The 27,397-nt window shown below is 46.2% G+C and overlaps 1 protein-coding gene across 1 annotated transcript in view; it reads right to left on the reverse strand.

The window, feature by feature from the left end:
• Positions 1–9,199: 9,199 nt before the first annotated feature.
• Positions 9,200–27,397, reverse strand: part of HDGFL3 (HDGF like 3) — a 46,951-nt gene continuing 28,753 nt past the window's right edge. The window contains exons 2-6 of the mRNA XM_053364422.1: positions 19,966–20,042; positions 14,803–14,941; positions 12,975–13,133; positions 11,233–11,379; positions 9,200–9,246 (exon numbers count right to left, since the gene is read on the reverse strand). Of these exons, the coding sequence (XP_053220397.1) occupies positions 9,241–9,246; positions 11,233–11,379; positions 12,975–13,133; positions 14,803–14,941; positions 19,966–20,042 (528 nt within the window). The 3' untranslated portion in view covers positions 9,200–9,240. The remainder of the gene's footprint in view (positions 9,247–11,232; positions 11,380–12,974; positions 13,134–14,802; positions 14,942–19,965; positions 20,043–27,397) is intronic.

A 27,397-nucleotide genomic window follows, 5' to 3' on the forward strand; every position in this document is an offset into this window, starting at 1 on the left:
CTTCTTGAAAGCTTGCTTTCATGGCATTTTTATTTATTTACAAATATCTATAGGCTGCCTTTAAGAGCAGAACTCTCTCAAAGCGGCTTACACCATAAGGACACTGTCTGGATAGGAGTTAGAAGTTAAAATCAAGATAGTTCACCACAAGGGATGTAAGAAGGTATCGTCTGTAGTTCCACTGTTTCATCCTGTGCAGCACAGTTTCTGTTCCACTGCAGTTCATCTTATGCCAACAGCTATGTTGTTCATCTTGATTTCCACTGTGGCAAAGTCATGTAACTTACATAAGTTATATCATCATTACATTATTCCACCCCATTCATTTCAAAGTGAAGGAATCGCAGTGCAGGTTTTATTTGGGGGGGGGGGGAATAATCAATTATGTATAATTTTGCAGCATCAACAGCAGTGACTACTGATCACATTTTCTGGACTGATTTCCAGTTTGCACACGGATACGTGAGCAAATGTTGGCAATTTTTGCTTCCGTTTCTGTTCTTGGACATTTTTTTATTCACTGTTGAATTTAACACGAGTAATTGGGGAACTGAAACTTATTTGGCATGGAAATCTCTGGCCCCTTTGGTCACTTTTTAGCACGTCTCGGGCTCTTCCGCACAATGGTAGAGCTGGAGCGGATTGTTGCAGTGCAAATTGTACCAGGTTGCAGAAGTCCATATATCTCTGCTTCAGTATAGTGAAGGTAAAAAAAAACTGCTGCCAGAAATTCTACAAATCCTATATTAATAGTTGCCTGTTGCCCTCCACTCTTGTAAAAGACCAAAGTGGCTTTTATTTAATACTTGTTTACAATTCAATCCCCAGAAGAGATCGCCATGGATTCCTCCAGATGGCTGCCCTAGTCTTCTCCATTAAACCACAACACCCGTTTTTCTTTGCTGTCCCAGTTCTTTGGACTTCTCTCAGAGTGCCTGCAGGGTATTGCCTCTCTCTGCTTTTTCAAAGTCCTCAAAACACATCTCCACCCTGCCATCCCCCACAAAAACTTTGGCTTTAAACTGTTACAGTCCGATTAAATGCATCATCCAGCTGAGGCTGCTTTGGGTGGTTAGGAGAAGGTACTAAACCTTCCTCTACTTCAGAAACTTTTTTCCCCTCTCCTGGTGGGAGAAAAACTCTTCTCCTTGGAGAATAGCAAAGCATAGGTGTTGAAGCATGCCAAACTTTAAATTGGGGTGGGCAATCTTTTTCAGATCCAGGGTTGTATTCCCTTGTGGGCAACCTTCCAGGGGCCACATTCTAGTGCAGGTGGGGCCAGAGGCAAAAGCAGGCAGGGAAAGGGATGTAAATGCCCCATTTGTGCCATAGTGCCAGGAGCGAGCCAGCAATAAATCACACACAGTAACTGATTGATTAGAAGAGACAGGATCTGCCCAGGAATGCCAGGCCTAATGAGCACAGCAACTCTTCTTTGGTAGATCTTGCCCCTGTGAGGCAGTTGTGGAGACTGAAGGGCCCCACCTTCCCACAGCTGCCTAAGTCTCCTCTGCAGGGTTTCCCCCAAGCAATCTGAGACTATGCTGGCGTGCCTGCCTTTGCTCCTCTTGCTTCATGCCTCTCCTGGTTCTGGGAGACCAGTGGGGAAGGGAGCTTGTCACAACAAGACAGGGAGACACCCATGCCTCTTCACCAGCCTGACTCATCTCTGCGCTTTGCCCACTAAACACTGTTACCTCTTCAGCTTCTGACACCTCCTCCTTCCAGTCTTTTCCCTCTGATCACTCATTGTGGTCCCACCACCAACCCCAGGGCTCTGAGCCTTCTTCCCTTGGGAGCTACCCTGCTGGTTCCTCCCCTATTCCTTTGTGTTCAGCTAGTCCACGACACATGGGTTAGCTTTATACATACGCATGTGTCAGAGGCTCAGGAGCAGAAGAGCAGGGGAGAGAGCAAATAGAGAGCGGAGGAGAGGAATCAGAGGGGAGCGTAGGGGAATATGACAGTGGCCCGAGAGATTCCATGAGCTTCTCCAGCGAATCAGAAGATTCCCAGGAGGGGGCGCCTATGGTAAGGGCGAGGGGAGTCCCAGGGGGGACGTTCCATAAACAAGGAACCAGAGGGGAGTCCCAAAGGAGTAGCGGAGGATCAGGACCAGTTCCCCCACCAGAGCACAGTGGGGGGGAAGAGTCACATGAGTCAGGACCAGCTTCTCCTCCAGCGGGGAGAGAAGATGAGTCAGGGGTAACCACGCCCCCATCGGGGAGTGGGGAAACGGAGGGAAGGCCAGGTCCAGCTAGCCTCCCCGAAAGAGGGAGCAGTGACACAAGTGTAACGGTCAGAAGGAAAGTGGGAGGCTGCGCGCGCGCGCCAAGTTCAAATGTGGAGGAGCGTGGGACAGCAGAAAACCCGGATTGGGAGCCAGGTCCTAAAGCCCGAAGGAGGGGGGGAGAAGAGTCGGCGGACTCAGCGTCAGAAGAATCTAGGAGGGCTGAAACTCCGACTAGCAGGAGGACCCAGAGAAAGAAGGAACAGAGGAAGAGGTGGAGTAAGGCTAGAATCTTAAGCTGGTGTCAGGGGGGAGGAGATTCAGATGGGACTTCTACGGTCTAGGGCATAGACGTAGCGTTGCGCGCTGCGCGTCTGGAAATGAAACTGAACTTCAATAAAGACTTTTTTACTTGAGGAAGAAGCAGCGTTGGTCTTGTGTGAGCTGGGACCTTGGGCAGCGCTGACAGCATGTCTCTCCAGTGATATATTCCAGCCAGGTAGAAGCATTAGAGGAGGGTATGACCTGGAGGCTTGCATTTGATCCCTCGTCTCAAAGTCATCTCCCCGCTTTAAATGGTCCTACATGTCCCCAGCCTTCCCATGAGTTTTCCAGCAATCCATGGACTCTTGCAGATACCATCATGTTTGCTTTAAACCTCAGTCTACACCCCTGGCTGAAATGAAACCTGAATATGTGTTTGGCTGCCTCTGCTGATAGCCGCCACTCACTCCCTTAAGTTGCTCCTTCCTTACCTTTGTTCTCTTCTTCTCCACGGTCACAAACAGATTTGCAACCTGATCAGGGACCTGTCCCCCCCCCCCATTGTTGATACGCGCCGCTACAAAGCGCCGTGTAAAAAAGATGCCGCGATGTGAAAGGATAATAAAACGAGCAGCGACAGGTGCTGCACTGAGCGGCGCGATGGAAGTGGGACGGCACGGCAGTGGTTCTTGAACAAATGCACCTGACGCAGAATGCAGCTTGCAAATGAGGGAGCAAAAGAACTGGGTTGGGAGCAGTGGACAGAGAGAGTAGCAGTCGTGGTTTAGTCAGAGGATGCATTCAGTTCTCAGCTGCAGTGCTTCTTTGCAAGCTTTTGCAGTTCTTAATAAGGTGCTTGCAACTATGTAAATGCAGGGCTCGCTTACAAATGGGCAGCAGATCTAAGAGTTGCTGCAAAGGCCTCATAAGCCCTGGATTTGGCAAGCACAAGTTTTGACAGTTCTTGCAGAGGGCTAAAGAACTGCTGGAACAAGGAAATGACTGGCAGTGTAAAGCTTTAAAGTTGCTGCTCACAAATCAGCTATGAATCCCTCTGCTTGCGCCTCCAGAATTGTAAGCTCAGCACTTAGTGAAATGAAGGCAACGGACTGTGTGTTTTTATGTGTTCAATTGTCACTTTGTTGTTGTTTCCAGGATACCCCTTAGGCCACTCACAAGCAGCTGCTGAAATAGGGATGGACAAACCTTTGGTTTCTGTCGTTTGTCATTTTTTTCCAGACTTGGGCTCAGATCACCACTTTTCCGCATGCTTTTTAAAAAGTCTTCATTAAGATTCGCCAACATGGTAGTGCAAGTCTCTCCAGATACGTATACTCTGTTGTAATTGATTTTGCCTGATTTTCACAATTTTCCTATTGCAATTAATTTTGTATGTTGTTTTCACAAACATACGCGTTTTTACAAACACTTTCCTCATTTTTGGCTGGAGAACTGCATCACAAAATTCAAAGAAGTACGAATTTTGAAGCATAAGATGTGTTTTTCGGTTCACATGTGGAAAGTGAGAATTCAGTGGGCTTCCCTTAAAATCTAAACGGCACTGGATTTCTTCATCCCTATGTTGAAAGCAGCATCTGTCTTGAGCCCTTTCCTACTATGTACAGTGGTATCTTGGGTTACATACGCTTCAGGTTACATACGCTTCAGGTTACAGACTCCGCTAACCCAGAAATATTGCTTCAGGTTAAGAACTTTGCTTCAGGATGAGAACAGAAATTGTGCTCCGGTGGCGCGGCAGCAGCAGGAGGCCCCATAGGCTAAAGTGGTGCTTCAGGTTAAGAACAGTTTCAGGTTAAGAACGGACCTCCGGAATGAATTAAGTACTTAACCCGAGGTACCACTGTACGTCTCTCACCCCATGCCATGATTCCACCCTGCTACATGCCCAGCGCTGATTGAGGAAGATGCCTGTTTTGGTGAAGTTTGTAAATTAACTTACACAGGAAGAAAAAACTCTGTAGGGTTTATAGTGGCAGACCTTCAGTTTCACCCCAGCCAGATTGTATTACAGAACTGCAGTTTCCTCTTCCCTTAGTCTCATCATCAGCTCCCTTCCACCATTTCCGACTCCTTGTTATTTAGGAAGTCATTTATGAATGACACTGAATTTGAGGCAGGCAGTGAGTTGGCCAAGTTGGCCGATGATGCCAGATTGTTCAAGGCGCTTTAAACGAAAAGGGATAGTTTCAGAAGGATGTGCCCAAACTGGGTGAGCAACGGGCAATAAAATGGCAAATGTCATTCTGCGTAAGCAAGTGATGCACATTGGTGCAAAAAAACCCAACCACCCTTATTTCGCATGTACACTGATGAGGTTTGAGCTGGCGGTGACTGACCACGAAAAGGACCTTGGAGTCATGGCGAGTAGCTCAAAGAAAATGTCAACTTTGCATTTGGAGGTTTAAGGCAAATTCCACAACAAGGATCATTAGGAAAGGGGTTGCGACTGAAACGAGATTGAACAAATCTATGGTGCGACCATATCTGGAGTACAGTACTGGGTTCAACTCTGGTTTCCGCAGCTCAAAAAGAATACTATAGAGCTGGGAAAGCTTCAGAAAAGGGCAAACAAACTTATCCCTGAGTAAAGGTTACACCATTTAAGAGAGGCTCGGACATATTGATGGAGGATAAGTAACCAGGCTTTGAAAGGTTACTAGGCATGAAGGCAACGTTCTACCTCCTCCAGTACAGTGGTACCTTGGGTTACATACGCTTCAGGTTACATACGCTTCAGGTTACAGACTCCGCTAACCCAGAAATATTGCTTCAGGTTAAGAACTTTGCTTCAGGATGAGAACAGAAATTGTGCTCAGGTGGCGCGGCAGCAGCAGGAGGCCTCATAGGCTAAAGTGGTGTTTCAGGTTAATAACAGTTTCAGGTTAAGAACGGACCTCCGGAATGAATTAAGTACTTAACCCGAGGTACCACTGTACGTCTCTCACCCCATGCCATGATTCCATCCTGCTACGTGCCCAGCGCTGATTGAGGAAGATGCCTGTTTTGGTGAAGTTTGTAAATTATCTTACACAGGAAGAAAAAACTCTGTAGGGTTTATAGTGGCAGACCTTCAGTTTCACCCCAGCCAGATTGTATTACAGGACTGCAGTTTCCTCTTCCCTTAGTCTCATCATCAGCTCCCTTCCACCATTTCCGGCTCCTTGTTATTTAGGAAGTCATTTATGAATGACACTGAATTTGAGGCAGGCAGTGAGTTGGCCAAGTTGGCCGATGATGCCAGATTGTTCAAGGCGCTTTAAACGAAAAGGGATAGTTTCAGAAGGATGTGCCCAAACTGGGTGAACAATGGGCAATAAAATGGCAAATGTCATTCTGCGTAAGCAAGTGATGCACATTGGTGCAAAAAAACCCAGAAACAGAAATCGGGCTCTGGTGGCCCAGCGGCAGCAGGAGGCCCCATTAGCTAAAGTGGTGCTTCAGGTTAAGAACAGTTTCAGGTTAAGTACGGACCTCCGGAACGAATTAAGTACTTAACCCGAGGTACCACTGTATTAGAAGCTGTATGGCTCTGATTGCCAGTTGCTGGGGAGTCGAAATGGGGTGCCTTGTCCTGCCTATGGGCTTTCCATAGGTCTCTTGTTGGCTGCTGTGGGGTCTCTGGTCTGCTCTAGAAGGGCTTTGCTAATGCTCTTTTCTCTCCATCATTATCTGAGGGATTGCCAGAAGTTGTTCTTTTATTTCTGAAGTTGCAGTTCCCGATGTCAGGTTCCTACATGGCCATAGTGTGCAGGTTTTCCACTTGTGGTAGAACGTGAATCCTCTGGCACCAGGCATCAAACTTTAAAATCAAATGTGTGCGAGTACCTGTACCTGGACTAGCTCCCATTCTCTGGACAACGGGTGGTGCTGTGGTCTAAACCACTGAGCCTCTTGGGCTTGCCGATCAGAAGGTCGGCAGTTTGAATCCCCGCGATGGGGTGAGCTCCTGTTGCTCTTTCCCAGCTCCTGCCAACCTAGCAGTTCGAAAGCACACCAGTGCAAGTAGATAAATAGGTACCGCTTTGGCGGGAAGGTAAACGGCCTTTCTGTGCGCTATGGCTTCCCTCAAGGTGTCCCATTGCACCACATGACCTGGAAAGCTTTCTGTGGACAAACGCTGGCTCCCTCAGCCTGAAAGCGAGATGAGTGCCACAACCCCATAGTCGCCTTTGACTGGACTTAGCAGTCCAGGGGTCCTTCATCTTTACTTTTTACTAGCCCCCATTCCCTGGACCGCTCATTTACCACACTTAGCATATTGAGGCATGCAAGTGATTATGGCAGGGGTCAGCAAACTTTTTCAGCAGGGGGCTGGTCGACTGTCCCTCAGACCTTGTGGTGGGGGCGGACTATATTTTGAAAAAAATATATGAACAAATTCCTCTGCCCCACAAATAACCCAGAGATGCATTTTAAATAAAAGGACACATTCTACTCATGTAAAAACACAGATTTCCGGACCGTACACAGGCCAGATTTAGAAGGCGATTGGGCCGGATCTGGCCCCTAGTTTGCCTACCCATGGATTACGGGGTGCATCCAATACAGCGCTAAGTTGAGGTCACGTGGTGGTTTATCTGTTCTGTTGCAGAAATGTTCTGTGCTAGTGGGGTGTGCTTGTGCAAAGGAATATAGGAGGAGGTTGCTGGCGACTTCGCTGCACAACAAAGGGCGCAATCTGTTGCACAACTTTGGATTCCTCAGGTGTGCAATGGTAAAACTCTCCCTTTGCGCTGGCGGACAGAGAACGTTGGGCTACCGCCATTATGTGACAGGTGAGACTTCTTTTATATGTACAGCACGCGATTCTCTGAGCTTTTGATGCACACGGAGGCTCGTAAGTAAGAAAAGCAAAGGGACAGAAACAAGAAAGCTTTCCCTGTATTGGTGCTCTTATTAGAACGAACTCAACGATAACAGAATGCTTTGCTTTAATACTCGAGTTACATGAATACCTCACATTATTACACGTATGAAGCCAAATACGACGCTAACTTAGCTGCTTACAACCTCAAACCTTACTCCTGATACACATTCCAATAAATTTATTCTGTAAAAACAATAGTTTTTTGTGGTTTTTTTCTTGTGTTCCCCCCTCCCCATGATTTTTTATTTTTTTTGTACAGTAAACTTTTCAACTACAAACCTTGAGTACGCGAAAGATGTTCCAAGGACAAGCATAACAAGGATTGATAAAAACTGGACTAAACCCATATGTTTTCACAATAAAAGCTGGCATTGAAAAATAAATAAAATTCTCTATTCTCACAATAGCAACAATAATGTACACAAAATAATGGATTTTGGAATGCTTACTTACTAGTCTAGATCTAGTTTTGAAAGTAGGGGAAAAAACAGAAAAATGATGGCAGGATCTTTTCTTTCTTTCTTTTCCTTTTTAAGCCTTTCAGGTTGGGTTCTGCTTTTCAGTTTGATGTTTTGGTTTATTTTCCCATAGGGTAATTATTATTTTTGTTTAAAAAAATGGAAGGCATCCGAAAAAGCTCAAATTTGCTTTGGGGAAAAAAAGCTCCTTGTATTCATCTAAAGAAACACAAAAGACTTTCACTAACTCCACATATAAGAACTAAGTCAGAGAAATTTACGTTACACCATGACCTTGAGAAGTATTAAGAGTATAGCTAGCTAGGTATGTCTAATAAGGAAAGGTATTTTCATACAATATGGACTTTTTGAGCAGGAACGCAACTCAAGTACATTTTGCCAGGTTTTAAAACAGAGATGGCCCTCTTACGTCTTCTAGGAGGGGAGTCTTTTACTCTCCAGACAGTGGCTATATAGCATGTGATTTTGGGCGTGGGTATTTTTCTGCATGTAAATTTGATTGTTTCATGAATGAATGGGCATGGATCCTTATTCAAGATGGCGCCATCTTGACTCGAGGGCTTTACGGAGATCAGGCATACCGTTACATACAAATATGTACATTTACATGTCGCATACAAAAAATCCAAAAAAGAGAGATGGGGAAATATCTCCTATGTCATAGAACTTGAAAATAGTTTTTCTTCTTCTTCTTTTAAATTTCCTTACAAACGAAATTGTGAGCAAATATTTTGCCCTATATTGACTGGAATTTGGCGGGGGAGGGGAGCACGGGAAACTGCCTAAGGAACGAAATCTAGCTTCTGCGCCATCTGCTGGCCACCCCTGTTTTCAAACCAATTGTAAAAAAAAAGTAATAATACACCAAGAATGGATAAAGAGTTTTTTTTTAAAGTCATGGTTTGCAAGCAGAATAAAGATTCTTGCGGTTCTTTACCAGAGGGCACTTTATTTCCAAACGTTTTTAATGTTACTGCTTTTTTTTAAAAGAAAAGGAAATTTCAGAAAACGGTTTAAAGTTTGGAGTTTTGGCCCTTTGTTTTTTTTGGGGGGGGAAAGGAGGTGTCAATGATGGGCGCGTTGGCAATGTTCTTGCATGTCACATTTGCTGGAAAAGAGCGTATATTTTTTATTGTTTCGCGTGCGATTAAATAAAATGACGTTCAGAAAAGGGAACCCCTGGGGGTTGGGGAGATAACAATGAAGTTGAAAGTCGTTTCTGAGAACAGGGTGGATAGGAATGTGACCTAAATGTGCATACGAACAGATATGCTGCTGATGAACAGATGTGCTGACTTCTATCAAATCCAAGAATTTTAGACAACCAAACATGTAACCTTCTTGTGTCTTCCCTTAATATGCAGCAGTCAATATGTTGGTTAAGTCTGGGGGGAAAACAGGAAGAATATATGAATGCCTTTACAAATACGCATGCAAACAATTCAATCAGCATTATGTTATCAATTGGATATAACATTTTCAAAGTGAGGCCTTTGGCATGGTCCTCCAGGTGTTGAGCTTCATCCCAGAACATCTGGGAGGCCATAGAAAAAGATGTACATTTCCATCTGCAGTTTATGTCTAACTAAACCCTCTTCCGGATCCTGAAGGAGCGTCTCTATCCCCATCGTTCACTGAGGTCCAGCTCTGAGGGCCTTCTAGCAGTTCCCTCACTGCAGGAAATGAGGTTACACGGAAGCAGGCAGAGGGCCTTCTCAGTGGTGGCGCCCTCCCATTAGATGTCAAGGAAATAAACAACTATCTGGCTTTTAGCAAACATCTGAAGGCAGCCCTGTTTAGGGAAGTTTTTAATGTTTGTTGTTTTATCATCGTGTTTTTAATATTCTGTTGGGAGTCGCCCAGTGGTGGGGTATGAATAATATATTATATAAAATAATAATATATTATTAATATCCTTGAAAGCTTATAAGGGCAGGGTGAATGACTCTTAAACTAGGCCTCTCTTCAATATACAGTCATACCTTGGGTTGAAGTAGCTTCAGGATGAATATTTTCGGGTTGGGCTCTGCGGCGACCCGGAAGTAACGGAGCGTGTTACTTCTGGGTTTCGCCGCTCGCGCAGTCGCTCAAAATGATGTCACGCGCATGTGCAGAAGCGGCGAAACGTGACCCGCGCACGTGCAGTCACATCTTACGTTTACTTCAGGATGCGAACAGGGCTCCGGAACGGATCCGTTTCGTATCCAGAGGTACCACTGTACTAAATTTCTACAGTTAGGGGTACTACGTTTGACAACCGAGGTTTGACTGTATTCCAGTGGCAATAGCAGATACAGCCTGACCACAGTAGAAGGGCAGGGAAGGTGAAAGGCCCCTACACCACATGCTACAATCCAGATTAAGGCCCCCCCCCGCCTGCAATTTACTTTTAAAATGACACCCATGCAACTGATAATTACGAATCATGATGCATCTTCTCTGTGCTATGGGGGTGACACATCTGTAGTTCTGGAATGACCGTGCCCCCACTGATAGCTGGTTTATTTATTCTTTTAATACAGCGCCATCCCACTGCATCTGGTCCCACCAGATTATGGCCACACAATACATTTAAAGCACTTTTATACCACTTTAAAGAGCCCTGGCTTCCCCCAAGGAATCCTGGGAAATGTAGCTTGTTAATCATACTGAGAGCTGCTGTAAGACCCCACTTCTTCTCACAGAGCTACACTTTCACGAGTTCCCTGGAAAGAGGAATTGATTGTTAAACAGGGTTGCCATATTTCAAAAAGTGAAAATCCGGACACAAAAGTTGTTGAGCTATTTTTTAGTTTTGCCCAAAGGAAATTCGCCAAAAACTACCGTATTTTTCGCTCTATAAGACGCACCAGACCACAAGACGCACCTAGTTTTTGGAGGAGGAAAACAAGAAAAAAAATATTCTGAATCTCAGAAGCCAGAACAGCAAGAGGTATCCCTGCGCAGTGAAAGCAGCAATCCCTCTTGCTGTTCTGGCTTCTGGGATAGCTGCGCAGCCTGCATTCGCTCCATAAGACGCACACACATTTCCCCTTACTTTTTAGGAGGGAAAAAGTGAGTCTTATAGAGCAAAAAATACGGTATACTTACGACATGGGTTGCTGTACATTTGGATTTCCCCAGACATTTCAGCGATTTCCACCCAGACACTGCTTCCGACTGCCATATTCCAGCTATGTCTGGGAAATTCTGGACGTATGGCAACCCTATTGTTAAACCACTTTGGGAATTACAGCTCTGTGAGGGCGAATCACAATTCTCAGCACCCTTAACAAACCACACTTCCCAGCATTCTCTGGGAGAAGTTGTGGCTGCGGAAAGCGACATTAGAATGCTTCAGATGTCATGGCCTGCATTAAAGTAACCCTTACCCCTTCACTAGTTTTCTGCGAGTCTGAAGAGGTGTTTCTTGTGTCGTTGCCTGCTTCCCCAGCATCGGAGCTGCTCTTATTTTCTTCCTCTTTGCAGTCCTTGTCATCTTCATCTGCAGGAGATTTCCGTGACTGCTTGGAAGATTTCTAAGTATATCCATCAAGGGGGGAAGAAAAGAAGACAGCCTGTGTTTAAGCATCGTTTACTTGGATGTGAGAATATAGCAGATTCTGACGGGGCAGTTTCTGGGTTCAGTTTCATTTCCATTTTTGTCCCCTGTTGTTCTGAAGCGGGTGCAATATTGTTAATTACATTTATATCCCAACTCTCCTCAAAGGTGCTGAAGGTGACAGATATTATTTGTTAAGTTGTGGGTGAACATATCAGACGACACAGCGATTCTCCAAACAGCTCTTGTTTATTCACAGGTCAGAACAGAACTGAACTGAAGGGTTCAGCCAGCCTGCTTATATAGAGCTCCAGTACAACGTAACTGTAACAACTTTCTGTAACTATCCAATCACTGAATGTCACTTTCGATCCCTTATTTGCATATGTGAACCTGAACTATCTACAGTATCCCCCTGCTGGCCCAGTGTGAGAACTTCAGTACATAACACCATTCTCCCCATTTCCTCACCACTCTCACTATGGCCTTTTGTGGTAACTTAGGCTGAGAGGTAGCGACAGGCCTGAGGTCATCCATTGAGACTGATGGAGAGCTTAAATGCTCTTTTTGTGCTGGGTAAGAAGATCAAACCTATCCATTCTTAAGGAAATCAGCCCTGAGTGCTCACTGGAAGGACAGATCCTGAAGCTGAGGCTCCAATACTTTGGCCACCTCGTGAGAAGAGAAGACTCCCTGGAAAAGACCCTGATGTTGGGAAAGATTGAGGGCACAAGGAGAAGGGGACGACAGAGGACGAGATGGTTGGATGGTGTTCTCGAAGCTACCAGCATGAGTTTGACCAAACTGCAGGAGGCAGTGGAAGACAGGAGTGCCTGGCGTGCTCTGGTCCATGGGGTCACGAAGAGTCGGACACGACTAAACGACAACAACAACAACAACAAGCCCAAACAGAACCATCTTGAGAAGAGCTTTAAAGTTCTCCACCTTGTCTGCAAGGCCTACTTGGCACCCCAACTCTGGGAGTGTTAAGGATGCCCTCTCTCCTCAGATCACCCACTAGCCATAGAGCAGCTCCAAGGGCTGGGTATATGCAAGTTTTGCATATGTAAGTTGAACCCTTGGAACCGAACCCACATAAGATGAGGGGTTATTGTAGTAAGCCCCTGGAAGTCCTCCTGTTAAGATGGGAATTGAAGTGGGTGCCCATGAGGTAAGACAGAGTGATAACAGCAAGAACGTTTATTGTACTAACAGAGCTGGACAACAGGGGCAAAGCAACTGCCTATATACATTCATGAAGGCCTGGGACACTCCCAACGTGATTGGCTGTCTAAACTTCCAAGCTGCGAATCATGACTCAGAGTTTAAGGGCCAATGGCAGACGCTCAAATCCTGAAATGTTCTGTGATTGGATGTCATGTATCGAATCAGAACACGGGGCTCAGAATCCTTGGTCCAGACTCAAGCTCAGGCAAACACAGACCACTGAATACATAACAGGAATGTGACATTGCATCATCATCATCATCAGTGTCATTATTCCATACTGCTGGAAAAAAAATAAAGCACTGTATATGGGAAACAGCAACAAGAGGAAACCTCATGAATTACCTTCGAAGTGTAGGATTTTTTCCGTTTTGAGCCCGCTTTTTCGTTCTTTCTTTTGCCTTTCCCGTCCTCTTCTACCCGGTCACCTTCCTCCTCGCTGCTGGCGTCTGCCGTATTCCCTCCTTCCCCCTCAGTTTCTGATGAACTTTGTTGCTGAATTGCCTTTGGAATGAGACAAATTGTTGCAGCTTGTTTAGGCCTTTGTAACATCCCATATGAGGGAGAAACTGATTTAGAGATATTGGGCACTTTCTACCATTCTACCCAGATGTGAAACAGCCCTACTGAACAGATTGCCTACTTCTAAACAAAGCGGCACGTACTCAGTGCTAACACATGCGGGTCCCGCTATCCAAATGCTCGTTCTATGAAAATTCACTCATCTGAACGCGATGAATTAGTACCCAAATTTTGCTATACACACCACAGATTCAGATAACCAAACAGCTGGACCTGCGTGTAGTACAAATAAACAGCCTTATTATTTCTTTGTGTTTTTCTGGTCCACAGCAGTCGTTTTGCCAGAAACTCTGGTGGGAGAGATCAGATGAATAAGGGAGCCTGCCTCCTTCCTTCCTTCCTTCCTTCCTTCCTTCCTTCCTTCCTTCCTTCCTTCCTTGTCTTTTGCAAAGTTGTAGTGGATTTCCCTGGGTTTTTTTCTTCTTAATTTGGGAGTCAAAATTCCATGGTTGGGAACGCATTAGAAATGTTTCCATAGGAATCAATGGAAATTGGCAACTCGCTATGCAAACGCTCACCTAACAAATGATTTCTTGAGAACGTATGTGTTCAGATAGCAAAACCTCCATGTAATGTACTTAAAACAGATAAAAAGTTGGTGCTGTTTTGGGGAAAGGGAAGGTTAAAGTGATAGAGTTGGTTCCTAGAGAGAAGAGAGAGATTACAGAGGAGACAGTGGCTAGACCACAATCTAGAAAATGGCTGACCAATCTACGCAGGCCATAATCTGACCCTAATAGCAATGGGATGTTTATCTGCACCAGGGGATTTTTTTTAAAAAAGTACCATTAGAAAGGGAAAAAGGAAAAGAAAAATGAAATATTTTCTGAGTTATGAACAGGGAAAATGTGAAGGACTGACTGTTTTGCTAATGCCATTGTACAGGTGTCATATAACAAGTCACTAAACCAAGCAGTGTGGAAGCTGCCATTGACATTTTGTTGTTGCTGCTCCAAAATTTAACCTCTTTTTACTAGATCTGACAGGCGGAGGGATGAAAGACAATGAGAAGGACCCAGAAGGGCCCCCAACCATTTGCAATCTTATTTTCACACTTCAATGGTATCTGAGATTTCAGCAGGAATTGCCCCCACACTTCCTGGCATAGCTTCTCAACCACAGGGGCCAGACACTTGTTCTTCCTTCTAAAAAAAATCAGAAATGAAAGCTCTGCTTCTCCAGAACTTGAGATCTCTGCTCACTATCAAATCCTGTGGCATTTTTAATATTTATTGTATTTCTAACTTGTCTTTCCTCAGACTGGGCCCAGAGAGAGGGAGAAAGGAAAGCACAGCCTTTACAAACAAACAAACAAACAAACAAACAAACAAACAAACAAACAAACAATTGGAGCCAACACTGCTAGTTCTAAACCCCAAACAGAAAACATGATGATTCTCAATAAGACCTAGTCTTATTATCATGATGGATTTGGCATATTATAACTCAATGCGCAGAGGCATTGTTGCTGTAAGATGCTTCCTGCTAACTCTAGACACCACTGAGGCCCAAAATTGTCTGTACTTTGGTAAATGTGCCCTGAGAGAGGCTTAGCTGAGAAAAGCTAAAAGAGAAAAGAAACCATTCCTACCTGGTATCCAGTAAACTTGACACCGGGGTTGTTTTCGATTTCCCACAGGCCTTCGTTAAATCCTTTTCGTTTGTTCGATTTCCCAAACTTGTCTTTATATTCTTTGTATGGGAAGAGATCTTTAGGCCCCAGAAATGCACTGTGGTTTAATGAAAATGACAGTCAAATGGTAGTTTCATATGCTATATTAGGTACAGTAATACGATAGTCATTGTTCGGAGAAATTGGTCCCATGAAAAATGGAACTAGTTAGTCTTGATTGTGGCTTTGTTCAGACATCACAATACCAAACCATGGCTTGTGGTCAAACAAAACATAGTTTGGACCTGCATGTCTGCTTTCTGTTTTCTGTCTGCTCAGCAATGTAGTCTTCAGATGCTGTAGCCCTGGAGGAGGAACAGCAACAGGTGCTATGGTTTGTCAAGTCAGGCATCACAACAAACCATAGTCAGCACAGACTATGGTTTGCGAGCCTCACTTTAAACTGCTGATTCTGTTTTTGTAACCAAGGAGAAAATATGGGTTTGTCAATTCATACAACATACCATGCAGTTTCCTTAACCATTGCTTGACCTGATGTCTCAATAGAGCCTAACCACAGCCTCATTAATATCAATAGCGTTTAAGCGTGACTAATCTAAATAAGGGCACTTTGCAATGTTGGTTCGCTCTTCCTACTTTTTATTTTGCTTTACAATCTTGCTTCCTGGTTCCAGTCCCAGTGGTTACATTTGGACAGAATGCTGGCCATCAGCCAAGATTAAATAAATTATCTAGGCACTTATTTCAGACTTCAGTTTTATCCCTCTCAACATCTGAAGATCTCAGAGCTGATAATAGTATTTATGCATTGTGTATGTATTGGTAAGCCAAGAAGATCCCAAACGATACCAGTGGGTGTATGTTAACTCTGCACTGCTTCCTAACTCTATGATTAGGACACTCTGCAGTGCTATTGCAGTTAAATGTTAGGTGAACCTGCCCTCCTGTGGTGAAACTGCAAATTGCCACTTCCAGCTGCCTGCAATTTGCTGCCTGTCCATATTGGGGTAGCATTTATAAAATCTTTTAGCCACATAAACGTTGCCGATTTCCTTGGCATTCTGAAAGACCTTTGAGCTCGTCTTGTGGTTGCTTAGTGGGGAGCAAAATACAATCCGTTGCAGAAATTTCCCTCCCTGGTACGCAGGATGGTGGCCCCACAAACAAACGAGATCAAGACGTGTATTTTTAGCTTGTTTCTAAAATACGATTTGGGATAACAAATGTAAGGGAATAACCTACAGTCACAAACTGGTAGCAAATCTCAACGCCTGGTTGAACGAACACCAGGGGAGCAGGGGCAAAACACAGCACTCATAATAATGCTAACAATATATAGATAGATGATAGATAGATAAGTAAAGGTAAAGGGACCCCGGGCCATTAGGTCCAGTCGTGGCTGACTCTGGAGTTGTGGCGCTCATCTCGCTTTATTGGCCGAGGGTGCTAATGTACAGCTTCCGGGTCATATGGCCAGCATGACTAAGCCGCTTCTGGCGAACCAGAGCAGCGCACGGAAACGCCGTTTACCTTCCCGCCGGAGCAGTACCTATCTATCTACTTGCACTTGACGTGCTTTCGAACTGCTAGGTTGGCAGGAGCAGGGACCGAGCAACGGGAGCTCACCCCGTCGCGGGGATTCGAACTGCCAACCTTCTGATCGGCAAGTCCTAGGCTCTGTGGTTTAACCCACAGCGCCACCCGCATCCCTTACTACATCAACTACCTCCCCACAAACACAGGTCCACTGGGCAAGTGCAATGATAATGCACAGCCATATGTTTATATGAAGAAGTGTGCATGCACACAAAAGCTCATACCAATAACAAACTTAATTGGTCTCTTAAGGTACAGGAAGGATTTTTTTTATTTTGTTTTGACTATGGCAGACCAACATGGCTACCTTCCTGTAACAAGCACAGCCATACGTTGTTTATGCAGAATTTTGCTATATATTACAGTGGTGCCCCGCAAGACGAACGCCTCACAAGACGGAAAACCCGCTAGATGAAAGGGTTTTCCGTTTTGGAGGCGCTTCGCAAAATGAATTTCCCTATGGGCTTCCTTCGCAAGACGAAAGCCCATAGGGAAATCTCCGGGACAGCAGGGAAGCGCAGCGCATCTTCCCCACTGTCCTCGGACCTCCTCCGAAGGCTGGCGGTGGGGCGGAGAGACCTCCTCCCGCCGCCAGCCTTCGGAAGGCTGCTCCGAAGGCTGGCGGTGGGGCGGAGAGACCTCCTCCCGCCGCCAGCCTTCGGAAGGCTGCTCCGAAGGCTGGCGGTGGGGCGGAGAGACCTCCTCCCGCCGCCAGGCTTCGGAAGGCTGCTCCGAAGGCTGGCGGTGGGGCGGAGAGACCTCCTCCCGCCGCCAGGCTTCGGAAGGCTGCTCCGAAGGCTGGCGGTGGGGCGGAGAGACCTCCTCCCGCCGCCAGGCTTCGGAAGACTCCTCCGAAGGCTGGCGGTGGGGCGGAGAGACCTTCTCCCCGCGCCAGCCTTCGAATGGCTGTCCTGAAGACTTGCGGTGGGAGGAGGGTTTTCCTTCCCACCGCCAACATTCAGAATGCTGTTCTGAATGTTGGCGGTGGGGAGGAAAAACCCTCCTCCCACCGCAAGCCCTGGGAACAGAGGAGAAGCGCTGCGCGCTTTCCCCTCTGTTCCCGTACCTGTCCTGAAGGCTTGTGGTGGGGAGAAAAGCCCTTCTCTGCACCGCCAGCCTGGCAAGCGGTCTCCATAGGAACGCATTAATTGATTTTCAATGCATTCCTATGGGAAACCGTGCTTCGCAAGACAAAAAACTCACGAGAAGAAAAAACTCGCGGAACGAATTAATTTCGTCTTGCGAGGCACCACTGTAGTGTGAATTTCAAAAATTTCAATGAATAAAAATGCATTTTTTAAAAAACACACAAACATTTCCCTGATTTATAAACATCACTGAAGTATTCATAAGCAACTTTATATGTGTGTGTGTGTGTGTGTGTGTGTGTGTGTGTGTAACTCAGTTCCGGCACCTCTCAGATGGGTAGCACTGCCATTATAAGAGAAGAAGGGAGGCATTCATGGTGAGTTCCGGCACCTTTTTTTCTAGAAAAAATTGCCCTGTTACAATTATAATGAATTAAGTCTGTATACTGCCCTTCATCTGAAGATCCAAGGGTGTTTCACAATAGAAAAATACAAAATGAGAATACAAAATGTGTAATAAACCAAAAACAAACCAATAAGGCTCCTCCCACAAACACATTTAAAGAGCCATAGATTGTATATTGAACCAAAGGCCTAGGAGACGTTTTTGCCTGGTGCCTAAAGATATGCAGTGAAGGCGCCAGGCAAGCTTCCCTGGGGAGAGCATTCCACAAATGTGGCGTCACCACAGAAAAGGCCTGTTATTGCGTTGCCACCCTCCAGACCTTTTGTGGAGGAGGCACACAAGGTGATGAAGGTGATGATTGCAGGGTTGGTGCCTATGGGCAGAGGCAGTCCTTGATAATAATAACAATAACAATAACAATAACAATAATTTGTATTTATATCCCGCCCTCCCTGGCCGAAGTCGGGCTCAGGGCGGCTAACATCAGATATATAACAATCAATATAAAATCAAACAATAATTAAATTACCTCCTAAAAACAGGTCAAAATCAAATTAAAGTCTAATTAGATGGCTTTCCGCAGGGTTAGGATTGGAAACAATAAATGCTCATACCTTGAGGTATTGTGGTCCTTAGATATATCTGTTCCATTTCTGTCATGCCCTCCCTCCCTCCCAAGAAACATAAGGTGGCAAACAGCCAAGCAGTAAAAAAAATACAATTAAAATATTGTTTGTATATAGTGATGAATTGCTACTTACCGTATTTTTCGTCCTATAGGGCGCACCGGCCCATAGGACGCACCTCGGGGTTTTTTTTTTTTGGGGGGGGAAAATGAATAAAAAAAATTATTCCCCCCCCCAGCCTCGGCTGCCGCCCCAAGCCTTGCGCACACCTGCCCGTAGCACGGGGCACCCTCCGGAGGGCTCCGCATGCTTCGGGCTGCAGGCTGCCGCCCCAAGCCTCACGCGCTCGGCGGGACCTCCTGCCGGGCGCACGAGGCTTGCAGACACTCGCCCGAAGCACGGGGAGCCCTCCGGAGGGCTCCGCGTGCTTCGGGCGGCAAGCTGCCGCCCCAAGCCTCGCGCGCTCGTCGGGACCTCCCGCCGGGCGCGCAAGGCTTGCAGACACTCGCCCGAAGCACGGGGAGCCCTCCGGAGGGCTCCCCGTGCTTCGGGTGACAGGTTGCCGCCCCAAGCCTTGCGCGCTTGGCGGGACCTCCCGCTGGGCGTGCAAGGCTTGCGGACACTCGCCGGGGCTGCAGGCTGCAGGCTGCTGCCCGCAAGCCTTGTGAGCCCGTGGGAACTCCCACCGGGCTTGCAAGGCTTGCGGATAGCTTCCTGAAGCCTGGAGAGCGAGAGGGGTCGGTGTGCACCGATGCCTCTCGCTCTCCAGGCTTCAGCGAAAGCCTGCATTCGCCCCATAGGACGCACACACATTTCCCCTTCATTTTTGGACGGGAAAAAGTGCGTCCTATGGGGCGAAAAATACGGTAATTGCTCATTGCATATGTATTTTTAAAAAATAAAATAAAATTACAGTACATTCGCTGTCTTGTTAAGTGGATTAGTCTAGGCCAGGCTTCCTCAACCTCAGCCCTGCAGATGTTTTTGGCCTACAACTCCCATGATCCCTAGCTAGCAGGACCAGTGGTGAGGGATGATGGGAATTGTAGTCTCAAAACATCTGGAGGGCTGAGGCCGAGGAAGCCTGGTCTAGGCCATAGTGAGGGGAAAGTCTTAGGCAGAGTTTACCCTATAAAAGCACATTCTTTCCCTTAAAGAATTCTGGACGCTGTGGTTTATTGAACACAGAGTTACAGTTCCCAGAAACTACAGAGCCCAGAATTCTTTGAGGCACCGAACGTGCTGTGAATGTGCTTTAGAAGTATACAGGCTGTTTGCAGCCTCAATTAATGCAGAAAACTTCAGTCTCCTACCAATTTCAAAGCAAGCTCATATTTGAAGAGAAGCACCGGGCTCAAATGGTTTAAAAGCATATTTTTAAAAGCTTGTACGTTTGTTCACTTACGTTTCATGAGTCCCGAAAAAGAAGATAGGGTACTTATTTGCAGGAGGCTTCACGGCTCCCTCAGGGAGTTCGTCAATCTGTTGGAAAGAAACAGATGTGGGCTCATTACCAAATGTCCAATGAGTCAGACGGTAAGGGAGGACTGGCTGCAAATTTCAAAGAACACAGCATAATGGACAATGCAGCTGGCCAATTCAGGGATTCCTTAAACATGCATATGGCTGGTACATGAGCCAGTTCAGACCCTCCACGTGTCCCTATTTTCCAGGGACAGTCCTGGATTTCTGATTTGATCCCTGAGGAAGTCCCTATTTTCATCAGAGTATGGAGTTATGTCAGAGGTCAGCAAACTTTTTCAGCAAGGGGCCAGTCCACTGTCCCTCAGACCTTGTGGGGGGGGCGGACTATATTTTGGGGGTGGAAATGAACAAATTCCTATGCCCCACAAATAACCCAGAGATGCATTTTAAATAAAAGCACACATTCTACTCAAGTAAAAACACCAGGCAGGCCCCACAAATAACCCAGAGATGCATTTTAAATAAAAGGACACATTCTACTCATGTAAAAACATGCTGATTCCCAGACCGTCTGCGGGCCGGATTGAGAAAGCGATTGGGCCGGATCCGGCCCCTGGGCCCTAGTTTGCCTACCCATGAGTTATGTGATCCCCTGAGCCAAGGAGATAAGTGCCATATTTTTCTGTGTATAACACGCCCCTGTGTATAAGACGACCCCTATTTTTTTTTGGGGGGGGGAGATTGCCCTGAGTTGTTGAGCTTATTTGGGAAGGATTGCACAGAGTTGTTGAGCTTTTTTAGGGAGGTATTGCCGACAATCGCTCACCCGCAGGACTGCCACTGCCAATCACACACCTTGCAGAAGAAGGAAATTGTCAAAAGCAGCCGCCAATCACACATCCAATTGATGGAGCAGCAGCCAATCGTCAGCAGCCTTGCCGCAGCCACCAATCAACCACCCAATCATCGCTGACAATCTCCTGCTCGCGGCTGCCACCAATCGACCGCCCCCCCTGCACTATCTGTGTATAAGACGAGCCCCAATTTTTAGCATTTCTTTTTTATATAAAAAAATTGTCTAATACACAGAAAAATACGGTACCTAGGTAAAGGTAAAGGGACCCCTGACCATTAGGTCCAGTCGTGACCGACTCGGGTTGCGGCGCTCATCTCGCTTTATTGGCCGAGGGAGCCGGCGTACAGCTTCCGGGTCATGTGGCCAGCATGACTAAGGCGCTTCTGGCGAACCAGAGCAGCGCACGGAAACGCCGTTTACCTTCCTGCCAGAGCGGTACCTGTTTATCTACTTGCACTTTGAGGTGCCTTCGAACTGCTAGGTTGGCAGGAGCAGGGAATTGGACTAGATGGGACTTTCGTCTGATCCAGCAGGTTCTTCTCATGTTCTTAAAATGGGGTAGCTGTGTACAAACACACATCGATGTGACTGGCACTTGGTGGAACCCCCGCTTTCATTTCAGGGGGAAATGTGAACATCTGCAAATATTTGCTCGCATGAGAAACTGACTGTGGAAATGTACTAGGACAGAGGTGGCCAGCTTCCAAGAGAATGCGATCTACTAGTGGAATTAAAAACTGACAGTGATCTACCCCCGTTTTTGGGGGGTTCAGGTCAAAGTTGTTGAGCTTTCTTAGGGAGGGGAAAAGCCCCATTTTTATTTAGGGAGGGGAAAAGCCCCGTTTTTAGGGGGTTCGGGAGGCATAAGTTGCTTAGCTTTTTTGGGGGGCACAATGTTTTTACATTCTTTTGGGGTCAAAGTTTTATTTAAGATAAAACAGCATTACCGGAGTCAGAAAATTGATCAAGTGGCCATCTATAAATATCTAGGGGTATATCTTTTTGCAAACAAGAGCTTCAAGGCTCAAATGCAGTGACTGCATGTGGCTGCTGCAATAAATCATAGTTTTGTGCAACGGTAATGAGCTCTCTCTTGGAATCACACGTTCTTCCATCCTCTCCTGCACAGAGTTCTGAGACTTTCACTTCTGCTATTAGTTAACTACAGCTTCCTATGTTGTGGAAATTGGGAACAAGCAAAATATGTCAAGGTCGATATTGTTCCAAGATCCCTTCATTCTGCAAGGAGGTGGACTAGATGCCTTGAAAGGCCCCTCAGAACTATGAGATGGGGAAAAAGGGATGAGCAGGAAAGTGGAGACCACAATTTTGGGCATGGCAAGCAAAGGTCACCCACAAATTCTAGATCTCTGTCCTTAAAATCCCCTTCTTTACGATTTTTTTCTTTTGCACGTTAGTTTTAGCCAATTGATGGCCTTCAAGAAAAAAAGAAAAAAAGGCACTCATCTCTTCCAAGTTAAAAACAATTCCCTGTCTGGTCGCCTTAGTGGAAATGAGGTTGGCAATTATGTACAAGCCAAAAATATGTGCTTAAAAATATTGCTCACATTTGTATTTGTCCCTTTCTCCAGGGAACTCAAGACACATCAACCCTGTGAGGTGGGCTTGATCAGGCAGGGTTGTTAAATGCCAAGAGCTGGATCTCCTCTATGGTTCTGCCCCCCAATATAAAAATTGGGGTTTGGGGAGCTGAGCCATCAGAGACACAACCGCAGGACCAGTGAGACACGATCATTAATTTTGTGAGGGAACGTCTGAAAAGGCTCTACATGCCGCCTTTGAATGCTTATGGTCTGTCTTCTCCCTGAGAGAGCCATACGGCTAAAAATGGGGGGGGGCAACCCCCCCAAAACACCCCCCCACAAGAATGTGCTGTAACACACGCACAGTCCCCATCGGCCACGACAACTCTCTGCCATTTTGCTAGCTGGATCGCATCAGCGCCAGAGGAAAGCTGCTGCTATTTTCCCACTCAGGGAACCGTGAGGAGGACAGCAGCCATGATTGCAGAAACTCCCCTTCCTTCCATCCTTCAGACTAGCCCTGTTCACTCCCCAAAGCTTTTGTTATGGCGAACCCCTTCCCTGAGCATGATTGGCTGCTTCTCGCAGTGTTGGCGGAGACCCTATAGCGGGGGGGGGGGGTGTGTGTGTAGAGAGAAAGAAACCCCCTCAATGCTTGGAGCTACGGAACAAAAGGCAGATAAGAGCAGCAGCCTCTGTTAGTCAAATCGACAGGAGAGGCGGCCCCCATTGCACCGAGGGAAATAATGCAGATTCTGAAGTGCCGGCTATAATAATCACCACCCACAATCAGAGTGCAGGTTTGGTCTGAAGCAGCAAAATCGACTCCTTTCGCTCCCCCTGCCCACTGTGCATGAATGCAAGATCCATGCTGGCAGCAGAGCGTGCGGCCATTTCCATCAGGTCTGCCTAACCAGATACAGAAAGCTTTTCAGAAACAGAACACAGCTGTTCAGCAGCCTCCCTCATTGCTGGAGAAGAAAGGAACCCGAGTGGGGTTTTTTGGGGAGGGGGGCAGGGAGATGCTCCATCCCCCTTGAATCCTCAGTAGGGTCAGAATTCAGCTCCTTCCTGCTGCTGTTTGAAAGCTCAAAGTACAGTGGTACCTTGGTACTCAAACGGCTTGGCTCCCGAACAAATTGGCTCCCGAACGCCGCAAATCTGGAAGTGAGTGCTCTGGTTTGTGAACGTTTTTTGGAAGCCGAATGTCCGACGCGGCTTCCGATTGAGCGCAGGAAGCTCCTGCAGCCAATTGGAAGCCGAGCCTTGGTTTTCGAACTGTTTCGGGAATCAAACAGACTCCCAGAATGGATTTAGTTCGAGAACCAAGGTACCACTGTATACAAATACAAACAATGTCTCCCCCCACATTAATATAGACAGGGAGTGGCATCCTACTTTGGCCATACTTAGAGTAGACCTCGTGAAATTAATCCACCTAAGTTAATCATGTCCAGGGCTTCCCTCCTCCCCAGCCGGAACTCGATGGAACTCGATTCCAGCACCTCTCAGGTGGGCGCCATCGCTATTATAAGAGAACAAGGGAAGCGTCCACGGTGGATTCCGGGAACCTCTTTTTCTAGAAAAACAGCACTGTTGTAATTGTAATTAATTTAATTTGCATACCGCCCTCCATCCAAAGTTCCAAGGCTGTTCTACCTGAAGTGGTCTACCTCACTTTGCCTGGCCGGCTTCTGTTTCCTCTTTTTAAAGGTAAAGGGACCCCTGACCATTCGGTCCAGTCGTGACCGACTCTGGGGTTGCAGCGCTCATCTCGCTTTATTGGCCGAGGGAGCCGGCGTACAGCTTCCGGGTCATGTGGCCAGCAGGACTAAGCCATTTCTGGCGAACCAGAGCAGCGCACGGAAACGCCGTTTACCTTCCCACCGGAGTGGTACCTATTTATCTACTTGCATTTTGATGTGCTTTCGAACTGCTAGGTTGACAGGAGCAGGGACCGAACAACGGGAGCTCACCCCGTCATGGGGATTCAAACCGCCGACCTTCTGATCGGCAAGTCCTAGGCTCTGTGGTTTAACCCACAGCGCCACCTGCATCCCAAGGAGACTGGAAAGGGATTCTTCTTTTTAGAGCAAAATGTACTCATTCCTTCAGCCACTTCCCATTTCTTCTGTCTTAATTGTTGTGTTTCCTTTGCTGGCCAAACGGTACTTTTATTTTTTGCAACGTGGCACAGCAAACTGCACCTGATATCCCACATTAGGCCTAAACCCGTATGAATGGCACTGATATTTTCTGCATCTGAAACAGGTGTGTTCCTGTCCGTTAAGAACGCTGATGTGAACATTTTCTCTTTCGCTCCTTCACTTTAGAAGGACAGGGAAGATATAACACTTTTTAAGAAGATGGGATTATTCTGCCTTCAAAGATGAATATATATATATATATATATATATATATATATATATATATATATATGAGCATCTCTCTATAAGAAAGAGGAATCAGCAAAAAAAGAAAAGAAAACAAGGCCGATTTGAACAGGCGGAAAAGTGGTGCATTTGAAAATCACCAGAAAAATAACCAAAGGAGGCAAGTAATAGCAAAGAAAAGCCTCTCTCTTCCCGTCACTGCACCTCTTAGGGCTAAAACCTTTATTTACCCATCTGCCATCACCTAAGGCATAGCTGCTGCAACTAGTTCTAGCTTCCTCAACCTTGGCCCTCCAGATGTTTTTGGCCTACAACTCCCATGATCCCTAGCTAACAGGACCAGTGGTCAGGGATGATGGGAATTGTAGTCTCAAAACATCTGGAGGGCCGAGGCTGAGGAAGCCTGAACTAATTCATTGCTTTCTGCTTTTTAAGACAGTTGAAAAGCCTGCAGTCTTTTCAAGGGGGATGAGAGTAATGGCTGCACTTTGGGCAGTGGTAAAGGTAAAGGTACCCCTGCCCGTACGGGCCAGTCGTGTCCGACTCTAGGGTTGTGCGCTCATCTCACTTAAGAGGCCGGGGGCCAGCGCTGTCCGAAGACACTTCCGGGTCACGTGGCCAGCGTCATGAAGCTGCTCTGGCAAGCCAGCACCAGCGCAGCACATGGAAACGCCGTTTACCTTCCCGCTATAAAGCGGCACCTATTTATCTACTTGCACTTAAGAGTGCTTTCGAACTCCTAGGTGGGCAGGAGCTGGGACCGAACGACGGGAGCTCACCCCGCCGCGGGGATTCGAACCGTCGACCATACAATCGGCAAGTCCTAGGCGCTGAGGTTTTACCCACAGCGCCACCCGCTGTGGGCAGTGGACCACCCAATAATAATTGGATTTATGAATGGCCCTTCCTCCAAAACTTCAGATGGGTGTACATTCTTTGCAACATCTTCCCAGTTTCTTCATCACAACTGATCCTGTGAGGTGGGTCAGGCTCAGAGATGCTGCTGACTGCTCCAAGGTTATCCAATCAGCTTTATTGTTGGGGGCAGGATTTGAACCTATTCTTTTACATAGTGGGTAGGTTCTCTTTCTGTTCATGTATTCATTTTCATTGGTATCGAGAGGTTGGTTGCTTGGATGACTGTGGTGAGCTGTTTGCGTGTCTGCGTGGAACAGGCATAGTCAAACTCGGCCCTCCAGATGTTTTGGGACTACAACTCCCATCATCCCTAGCTAACAGGACCAGTGGTCAGGGATGATGGGAGTTGTAGTCCCAAAACATCTGGAGGGCCGAGTTTGCCTATGCCTGGTGTGGAGCGTTGTTGGGTCATGTTAAGCATATTGATTCCTACTTGAAGATCCTGTTCTCCTCTCTGCATACAGCAACCTGTGCCGGGCTGAGTAGCTGCATATAAGTGGCCCTCTAAATCTCAACAGATCATTATTTACCTCTCCAAGCCCCATTCCAAACTGAATATATTTATGACAAAGTTTATTATATCATTTGAACGGCGTTAGGATCCATGGAGATAGTGGTGCTCTATAAAACAAATTACTCTCCACGAAGAAGGCAGGCACTCTGGTGTAGCCACCAGCATGTTAAGAGTTGCAGCTGGTGGCCCCAGATTTGAATCCTGGCACCTGAACTAGCCTCACGCCCAGGGGAATCACTATGCCTATCTTTTGAGGCATCCTCAAGAGTAGGGCTGTGGAATAAATCGCCATATCCTTGAATGTGTTGAAATACCATTGTGATAAGTGTGTTAACAAGACAATATACCAGGTGGAGACTTAACAGCTTCCCAGGGGGTAGCTCAGCTGAACAGATATGGCAAAGTAAACAAAGAATATAAACAAAGAACTGAAAAGCTCTTCTTTCTTCCCTCACAATCACCCCCACCAGTGAAAAAAAAGAGGGGGAGAATTTTTAGTTTCTGGTGGTGTTTATGTTGTTGGTTTCCCGCAAATACCTTTCCTCCATATTAAAAATGAAGGGTTAATAATAATAATAATAATAATAATAATAATTAAAGGAGACTATCTTTTTGCTTGTTTGCCCTCCCTCCCTCCCTTTGATAAAAAAGGAGAAATTGGTGGGATGATTGATTGGCTTTTGGGGGGGCCCTTCTGTATGTGGGGTGGGGGGGGAGAATGGAGGGGAAGAAGATTTAGCTGGCTGCCATATGCTGAAATGGGAGGTTGGGTATCATGTGAGAATGATGGGGAGTGTTTTTCAGTAAGCAGTGCAAGCAAATGCGTGGCTACTCACAAGCAAGCCCTACTGAGTTCAATGAGGCTTACTCCCAGGAAAATAGAAGTAAGTTTAGTTGAAGTCAGCAGGGCATATACATGCACAGATTCCACTTAGACCCCCTGAGTGGGGAAGCAGATGCAACTCGACTAGTAAATTGCTTAAACTACTTGTAAGTAAGTTGAAAATATATTATATAGGAGCTGTTTTTAAAAAATAAAAATAATTCAATTGACTACTTCCTTACATTTTAGATCGCTTAAATTACTCATAAATAAGTTGAAAATATATTAAATATATTATACAGAAGCTGTTTTTTTAAAAATAAAAATAATTCAATCTACTACTTCCTTACATTTTAAGGCCCTC

Source organism: Podarcis raffonei, chromosome 14 (genome assembly GCF_027172205.1).
Source record: "Podarcis raffonei isolate rPodRaf1 chromosome 14, rPodRaf1.pri, whole genome shotgun sequence".
NCBI classification, from domain to species: domain Eukaryota; kingdom Metazoa; phylum Chordata; class Lepidosauria; order Squamata; family Lacertidae; genus Podarcis; species Podarcis raffonei.